General features: G+C 36.0%; 1 protein-coding gene across 2 annotated transcripts; it reads right to left on the minus strand.

Annotated features, from left to right (window-relative positions):
• Positions 1–3044: 3044 nt before the first annotated feature.
• LOC132181490 (uncharacterized) lies at positions 3045–5877 on the minus strand. 2 transcript variants are annotated; one of them, XM_059594738.1, is made up of 4 exons: positions 5560–5877; positions 4800–4881; positions 3745–3903; positions 3045–3476 (listed from the first exon to the last, which is right to left on the minus strand). In XM_059594738.1, the coding sequence occupies exons 1-4, from the start codon at positions 5800–5802 to the stop codon at positions 3403–3405; spliced, it is 558 nt and encodes a 185-aa protein (XP_059450721.1). In that variant the 5' UTR covers positions 5803–5877; the 3' UTR covers positions 3045–3402. The 2 variants fall into 2 exon arrangements, with proteins under 2 accessions (XP_059450721.1, XP_059450722.1); XM_059594739.1 differs by having other exon boundaries at positions 5611–5873.
• Positions 5878–9301: the final 3424 nt, after the last annotated feature.

A 9301-nucleotide genomic window follows, 5' to 3' on the forward strand; every position in this document is an offset into this window, starting at 1 on the left:
GTCTTCCACCCCTTAACCCAAAGCAAAAGCTACAGCCAAAGAAGGGTAACAAGATTTTGTTTATCATTTCCTGTGAATGATATCATGCAAACATTGAAGTAAAAGCAATGCTATTGCTCAAAATATAGCAATGTCAATTGCTCAGTAAACAAGACGAATTGCTTTTGTATAATTTTCATAAGAACTTAATTAAATGATTAAATTTACATTTTTTATCGGTTTAAACTTTAAGGATATTCGAACCTTATCTCTGTAGTTTACCTCTCATTTCAATTGAATATTCAATATCTTGGGCCTTACTTATTAACTAAATGATTAAAATCACAATTTATTAATAGCTTAAACTTTTGGGATAAATGGGTAATTTAAAGTTAGGTAATTATGGGCACATGCTTTCTTTGTTTGTTTTTTTTCTTCTTCCTTTTCTGGGCAAATAGAAAATACAAAAAAACAACAAATCAGGGGGATTGGGGGAGGGATTTGTACGATGGGAATCCTTCCACAAAGATTGATAGAAGCAGCCAATTTGGTTAGGTTATGTGCAAAGCCTATCAGGTTAGGTTGTATGTCACCTATGCTTTCTATGAACTTCAATGAAATGAACTTCCTTTTCAATGAAATTGCCCTGTTTTTGAATATTCTAATTGCGTGTTGGTTCTTGCAATATTTTTCTTATTTACCAGGTAGAATTTAGTGAACCTTGGCATGCTACTTTACAGATTTCCTACCCACTCCCAATCTTGAGATCTTTATTTAATCCTCTTCCTCTTGACATCTTCATCTTAATCCACCAATGAGAGAATTGGGAACCGAAGCTAATCTTCTTTAAATAGGGTCTCAATCTCAACAGATCAAGTTTCAACTAAAATTGAACCCGAGCCAAATCTATGGCACAAGTTCTGAGTTTTTGTTTATCAATTTATACGATGAAATCGGTCTAAGTACTCAGTTTTATTGGGCTAGGCTCCATTTGGGTATTCATTATGACATCAACTAATAGACTTGTCCCGGAAGATCAATGCAAAGAGTTTCAAACCACCACCTATATATTATACAATAAAAGAAGTCTCCCCCCACCCCACCACCAAAATATTAATAATATAATATAATAGTAAAGATTGGAAGTGAAAATAAGTTGATAAACATTGTAAGAAATTTGAGGACATCAAGTGAAATAAATTGATAAACATCAAGTGGATGTGAGCCAATAAAAAGAACTAAAGTAGTACACATTTCTCATAACTTGGGGCAGCCAAAAGGTTCAAAAGGTAAAGTAAGGACAAGTTGTGAGCTTAAAGATGGTTGGTGATGCTTATAGGTTCAAACTGTTGGATGACATATTTTGTGGTCATCTCTAAGCTTTCTTTTTCTTTTTTTCTTTTTACCATTTTTTTTTTTAAAAAAAAAAGAAAATTACCGTTCATGTCCTTTGGGTTTAAGCTTTGATCGAATCACTTCCTCAAATTTAAAATCAGTCAAACATATCCTTAACCTTAAGGCTTAATCCGTTATCAAATCACTCCCTCTGTACTATTTCCGTCAATTTTTTTGTATGGATTGCCACATCATACTCAATAATATTACGGCCGTGAACATATTGCACAATCAACTTGCTACATCATACTAAGTAACAGTGGCCACGCGGCGCCACCCCCTCCCTACAGCTTTCTTGGGGAAATTTTTGTTCAAAATCACATTCAATTTTGAAAATCTGAGAGTATTCAAAACATATAATAATGGCTAGGACCCAAGGACCACCTCATCCAACCCCACAAAGGATTCTCTCCCACTAGACATCTCTCGAAACATCTTTTCACAACAGCCCTTTGTCTCTCTCACCTATTGCAAGCGTACTTCTTTGAATCCCAAAACAACCTGTTCTCCTAGTTGTTCACCACACGACCCAACTTTTCTTCCGTTGACCATTTTAGTTGTCCTGGCGACTATGATGAACATCGGAAAGATATAGTGAAAAAAAATCAAGATACCAGGAAAAAAATCGTAAGTTTATAGGGTCGTGTTATTCATTAGGCACGTTTCCTTTTAGTTTATGTTTTTTCTGCACTGAATTGGTTGTATTGAAGCTTATTATTGGGTTGTCCAGCCTGTTTTGTCATTCCCTTCTCCCTTCCCCTGTTGTAATTCAGGAAAAAAAAAAAAAAAAAAAAGCGCCAACGGCAAAGATCTATGGGGGACATTTTCCTGTCAATAGGATGGGGCGAGAAAAGTTGGGGGATGAGACTGCATCTAGAGAATTGTCTGAAAGCGGCTCATTTTGCTACACGATGGGCATAGAAGTTTGCCCTTTGTTAACTTTTTTCACTTCCCATTTGGAGGAAGCTGGAACAAGAAAGTGTTAGGTATATAACAAATCATATTACCCACACAGGAAGAAGACCAATGAAATAAAACTTCCCAAGCAGTTCCTCAGCAATGCCTTGGGGAAAAGACAGTTTCTTGCTTGTTGACATCACTGTCTACATTATGTTGTAATCATACAAGAAGGAGAGGTTCTCTTGTTTCTTCTAAAAGCTTGGATGCTAAAGAAAGGAACCAAATAGATGTTATGGGCTCAATAATCCTATTTATTAGATGGTCAACTATTTAAAATATTTTCATTATGAATTGTCAACTTGTGGGGGTTCTATGATGAATGTAGTGAATGTGATGGCCTATCATGGATGAAATTTGTAAAACAAAAAATGTCTCTGGTCATGTTATAGTTTCTCTTGCTAGGGTTCTCTAGCATCTACCATCTCCCAATCAAGCAATGTAATCCCAAAAAACCTCAGGCAAATGCTTGCCCTCACAGTACAGCATACTTAAGCAACATAGATTTCAATTATGGGCAAATGCTTGGGGGTACATCAATGCTCTTAGCAACTGACATGATAGTTGATAATCAGTAAAATAATTAAAAGTGTACGGTTGACAAGTCAGCCACTAATTGATTAAATTGCTAAGTCAAATTTGTTTGCTTAATCATCTCACCAACTGCGAACTGCCAAATCAATTTGTAAGGAAGCTTATAGTAAAAGTTGTAGTACCTCTAACAACACTCTTAATTATGACAAGGAATGCCCCATATTGCAGGATAAAATTAAATTCTAGTAAAAAATAGGTTTACACAGCCTGGGAAGAACTCATTTTTTGGGGGCGCCATGGGGGTTAAGAGTCCTTTGGCTGCTATTTAATACCTCACATTTTAAACATGAATTTTTAGTTTACAATGAATCAACTCATGTAGTGGTTCAGGCCCCACAACATCACATACATATACATAAATATTAGTTAGCAATGAGAGGCTGAATATAACTTCTGAAGGAACATGGTATAGCATTGGTCCTTGAAGAAATGATAGGACATTTTTGTTTATGGGCAGATAGCCTTGCAAGTTGTTGGTTACCCCAGACCACTAGTGCTTCTTCTCAAGTGCTCCAACACATCTTTTTGGCCAGTGAGATACTCAACCAAGCCTTCCAAGTGACAAAAAGTAATTTAGCATGATGAAAAATAAAATGGAAGGGTTGAAGAATACAAAGAGATAAGATCTCAATGAAGAATCTAAACTCCACTTATATGTTGATGGCATTCTAATATGCATCAAAAGTAGCATGGTGGACACTTCATTATCCAGACATTATAGTCTTCCTGATAGCCCAATTGCATATAGCATGGTGGTCCTAAAAAGAAAACAAGTAACACACACACAAACGCACATTAAAATCACAAAGTAATAATTACCATTGGTATAATCTCGACAGTCATGGTGGCCAACCCTCAAATCTGTTTCCCAGCTTTTATTGAATTCACATGCTATATCTACAGCATCCACTTCAGGAGATCCAACATACCAGCATTTGCTTCTTGGTACTTTTCTCAGCTCCCTCATAAGAAGAACTCCTAACAGTAAGGTAAATGTTAAATTCTAGCATTCAGGAATTGAAATACCAATGCCAAATTGCAGACTCTATCTCCAGACTTCTCTTTAATTTCGTTTTAAACTTCAGCAAGGGACATGATAAAATGTATGCTTACACAAAAAGTGTATTTCGCATATGTAGCAACAAGGTAAAACCGCCAGAAGTTTTCCTTAATTCCATATCAAAAGTCCTTATTTACCAAAAAGGAAATATCAAGAATTCCAACAAGCAAAAATTTTCATCAAAACCCAACTAAATCCTTGGAGCTTGGTTGACATGAGAAGTGAGATAGATGGAATCAAGGAGAGTATATAACAGGGTAACCCTAACTATGAACAAATCAGTTGCAAAAAGTAGAAAGCAGCATCTTTCAGCCCACAAAGGTTCAAACAAAAATCAAATGATTGTTTTTTTAATCAAGACCTCCTTTTGGGTATGCAGCCAAGCTGGAACAAACAAAGCTGTCCAGCCCCCTGCCGGACTACGAATGCGATATCTCCTCTGTCTACAAGGTTCACAGATTAGGCGTGTCCACCATCAGCATATCAGGTTTATCAGCAGTCAACAACTTCCAAATTCTCCAAGGCAATGGCAAATTTGATTGAAAAAAATTACTGGAGGCAACAATACAAAAGAATTGAGGTTTCAAATAACCTAGTTTTGGAGTACGTAGTATACACGACACATCCAATAGGACCAAACCATAGCTACAGGCCTCTGGCCTCATAGTAACAACATGTTCTTCACCTTTATGGATATTAAAATTTGTCATGAAAGCTATGAAAATTTGAAATCTGATGATGTTTCAATATTCATATATAAATTCAGTAATTAGAACTCTTCGGAGTGAACTTGCTAGTATGATATAAGGCTCACCCGGTACTGCTCTACCAGATATAACATCAAGAGCCACATATAAATTTTCAGGATCTTTAGGTTGAAAATCAAAAACCAAGGCCTGAAAATAGAGAATCAATCTGATTAGAACTTCTACATTGCAATAATGCAAACAGATTGAACACCAAGAAGTCATACTTTCTCTAGGTCTCCATTCCCATTCCTAACACAGAAAATCTCAGATTCTATCAAAAATCTGATACTTGAATCTAGAACAGAAACCCAGAAGTCATCCTCCGGGTCTATGCCTCTCTAGATCCAACTCATACAGCATGAAGCCAGCATTTTCCCATATATATCAAGAAAAAGAGTGCTTATAACAAATGAGTGGCGTAACTTAATATAAGCTCTTCACAAGAATTTCCAGGACTGAGTATGACATTGATATCATGCCACGGAAAAAAAAAATCCTCAGTGTTAGAAAAAAATACCGAAGCTAAAAATTCAATTTTGGAAGATTAAGAGTATCTTATACTTCAAATTATGCAGTCACAGTTGAAGTTGGTGTTACCACAAGAAAAATCATGCTAAACACATCAAAACTGAAAAACTACATCAGAAACCGATACAGGGATTGTAAAGGAAAGCCTCAGAGCCACATAATTCCTATACCCCAAAAGGAACTAAGAACTTTGACAACTGTGTATCCATTAAAGCAAGATAAAAATTGCAGTTGATATCAAAGAGACCCATCTAATGAAACGCTAAGATAACCAGAAAAAGTCATTACTTTTACCACCTTATGAACAAAAAATGGAAAACCCAGGATGGGAATTAGATGAAAGAGGACCTGGCAGGAAGGAGGTGGGGAGGAGGGTTTGATTAGGACCATAAAATGCTGCAAATCCCAGATATTGAGGGAGTAAGCAGCAGACATAAGCACCTGGGCTGGTCCTTTTGTTGCCCTTAGAGGTACTGCCACTACATACACTTCATCTTTGCCTCTTGGAATTGCTGATTTTGTGAACGGTAATGAGGCCATTTGCTTTGGCTAAAACGTTGGAGCGGTTGAAAGTCATAGTTTCAGTTTGAGGGAAATAAATAAATAAATAATACCAATAGAAAATATGAAAAGTACAGCATCAAAAATATTGTGAAGCAGAATTTTGGCCACATTTCTCATTGGTGTGTATTAACTCTCATATATAGGACATATGTTGAATGTTCTGTGGCCCCTATGTGAGCTTTGAGTGTTACATGAGATTTTTTTCTGTTCTTAATTTGACCCAAAAAAGTAGGACAAACGGTGGCCGTGGGACTATCTCTCTTACATTTAGAGTGGTCACATAGTCTAATTTTTTTTTTTTTTTTTTTTTTTTTTAAGATTAAAATGATAAATTAGTTCATAGCTTTACAAAAATTAAGTATGTTTTATCAAAAGATTTCTTCTTCATAATCTTAGAAGAAGTAGTGATTCTAGTGAAAGGTTTTATGGAGAAATTTTTGTATTGAGCAACACTATATACCACACTACTGTCTTTATCACTATTCTACTGTTTTGATGTGGTATTGTCGATCTACTCTTAGATCAATTTTTGTTAAAAGAAAAAAATATTAATGATAAATTGACAATGTCCTGCATAATGTGATAAAGGTGTGATATATGACATTTCTCTTTAGTATTTTGAAAAGTAATTTATATTTTGAGTTGTTTATTAATGTATTTGAGAAGAGTGAGAAATTCAAATTGAAAATTGAAAATAGAAAACAAAATATTTTGACAAACATAGAGTAATGCTAGAAGCCTAGAACCCACACTGTTATGATTTATCATACTACTATCTTATTCTGCTGACATGTCAGTGTTAATTAGACTTTGAATTTTTGTTTAAAAGTTGATTGGCACTACTTCGTCAGCCGAGCATATAATTGTGAAATACTGAGAAATGTAAGAAACTATATTGTTATCTCACTTTAATAATGTGACACAGGCAATCCACCATTGCATTACTCTTATATGTAAAAAAAAAAAAAAAAATGTAGTAGGAATTAAAAAAATTAAAAAAAATAAAGAATGCGAAGGCTTAAAAAAAAAATGCGAGAAGGTCATTTGATATGGTACGAGGGTTTGGAGAAATAAAAAAGTAGTAGCATGCTTAAAATTAGGGCTGGGCAAAAACCCGCCCAACCAGAACTTCATGGCCCCACATGTGCGGTTTAGTGTTTATTTTCACAGGTTCGGGTTGGGAATATCCAACCCGTGCGGGGTGGGTTTCGGGTTTACTAATATTTCCTATGCAGGTACCCACCTCAACCCGCTCCTACCTGCTCCTAAAACACAAAAAGAAAACCCTAGACTTAAGAGACCCATTCGGCCTTTCTCCCTTTCACCCAGCACTCAAGTCCTCAACACAGCCGTCAGCCGCACCGCACGACCGCACCTCTCGATCTCCCATCGGATCGAACCCATCTCACTCTCGAGTCTCGCCTCTCGATCTCTCATTCCAGCACTCAGCTGCTCAGCCTCAGCCTGCTCTACTCAGACTACTCTCGCCTTTCGATCTCTCATCTTCCGACTTCATTCGGAAGTGCGGTGGTTGCGTTGTCATTGACGGCGGCTTTGCAACAGAGCTCGAACGACACGGGGCTGCCCTCAACAACCCTCTTTGGAGCGCCAAGTGCCTTATTGATTCTCCTCATCTTGTCAGAAGGGTACTCTCTCACTGTCTCTCTCTCTTTTCTGTTTGGATCTTGGGAAAGGTGAAAATGAAATGAAGGAAAGAAAGAAATATTCTCAAATGATTTCCTTTTCTGGGTAGTACTAGAAAATATATGAAGAAAGAATTGTTTATATTTTTTTCTTTTCTTTCTTTTTGGTCGGAGTAAATGAGGGTTAGATTTTCAAGAATTTGCTTCTTGTAATATTTCTCCCATACTTTTACTACATATATGTATTTCTGTCATATTTTTAGTAATTAATTAATGTTTACACCAGCTCAAAATTTTAGTTATGGTTAATAGGTTTGACTCTCCAATATTAAAGTTCTTCAGATTATCAATGTAGATATCTTGAATATACATATATGCAAATGCATGTGTGCATTTTCTGCATGCCTATTTTAAAACCATGTGATTGAGTGGTTCAGTTTGATGTCATGTGCTTGAATCAGGATTATGGTATCTGCTAGTTCAAATTTTGATTGAGTGCATTGCATATTGGTCTCTCTCTCTCTCTCTCTGCTTGGCGTGCATATTTTTTTATTTGCGAGTATTTATAAGTCACTTACCTAAACAGCATCAAGCCCATGACTTAACCAACCGTCACCCTTTTCTATGGGGAGAGGAGATGCCAATTGGCCCAAAGGCCATTGGTTCATGAATGTGAACATGCACTTTAGTCCATTGAGGCTCATGACTTGCTTTTCGCTTTTGCTCTAGGAAACCTTAAATGATTATGCCTAAAGCCTGTTTATGCAGGCCATCTAAAACATTGACAGTTGATTACCATTTTTTTTCCTCTTTTTATGCTATAAGATGTCAATAAGAAATGCAGTAAATACTTGTAATATACATTAGTGGATATATATTGGAAAAAGTTGTCTCCTTTATTCCATTACCTCTCTTTAACCAAGTGATTGAAATGTAGTAGTGGCAGAAAAGTTTTCCTCTTCAATCCTAGAATGCTCCATGTAAAATGCACCCTTCTTCCTTGTCAATGCTTTGATTAAGATATAACTAATTGAGACTTCTCTGTGCTAGAAAACTCTGATATGAGCTGTGAAATAAGTTCTGCAAAGGTCTAATTATGTTGGGTTTGATTTTCTTGTTAGGGTTTTATTTTGATAAGCAATTTTTGTTAAGGATTCTTGTTAGTTGTTAATAATTTATGGTCTGATTATGTTGGGTTTGATTTTCTTGTTAGGGTTGTATTTTGATAAGCAATTTTTGTTAAGGATTCTTGTTAGTTGTTAATAATTTATGGTCTGATTATGTTGGGTCTGATTATGCAGTATTGATTTTTTTTTTTTTTTTTTCCCACTTATTGTAGACTCATGGATGGTCATTCAAGTAGTGCTGTTGGTTCTAGTTCTGTGTCATCTATTCCTAACCCTAGTTCAGCTCTCCCACCAAAACCTATAAAATCTTAGTAAACATCAATGGTGTAGGAACATTTTACCAAATTAGAGGAGGGTGATCCTAAGGATTCTAAATCACAATGCAAGTATTGTAACAAATTGTTTAGTTGTCACACTAGAAAGCATGGTACAAATGCCATGCTTGGGCATTTGAGGAATACTTGCAAAAACTATCCGGTAGGTTTGATAAAGATGATAAGTCACAGTCAAAGTTAAGTTTTGAGGGTAAGAGGGAAGGCCAAATGGCAGTGGGAAAAGGATCTGTTGGTAATTTGGTGATTACTAAATACAATGCTGCGAAAATAAAAGAAGTAATTGCTAAGATGATAATTAAGGATGAGTTGCCATTTAGGTTTGTGGAAGGTGAAGGGTTTCGGGATTTTATGAATATAGTTGAGCCTAGGT

The sequence above is a fragment of the Corylus avellana genome, chromosome ca5 (assembly GCF_901000735.1).
Source record: "Corylus avellana chromosome ca5, CavTom2PMs-1.0".
NCBI classification, from domain to species: Eukaryota; Viridiplantae; Streptophyta; class Magnoliopsida; order Fagales; family Betulaceae; genus Corylus; species Corylus avellana.

Excerpts from the sequence above, each read along its gene's own strand:
- LOC132181490 (XM_059594738.1), bottom strand. The coding sequence starts at position 5,802 with ATGGCCTCATTACCGTTCACAAAATCAGCAATTCCAAGAGGCAAAGAT. Across the intron at positions 4,882-5,559 it reads TTCCATTTTTTGTTCATAAG|GCCTTGGTTTTTGATTTTCA; the intron begins GTGGTAAAAGTA and ends CTCTATTTTCAG. Across the intron at positions 3,477-3,744 it reads CTGTCGAGATTATACCAATG|GCTTGGTTGAGTATCTCACT; the intron begins GTAATTATTACT and ends GTCACTTGGAAG.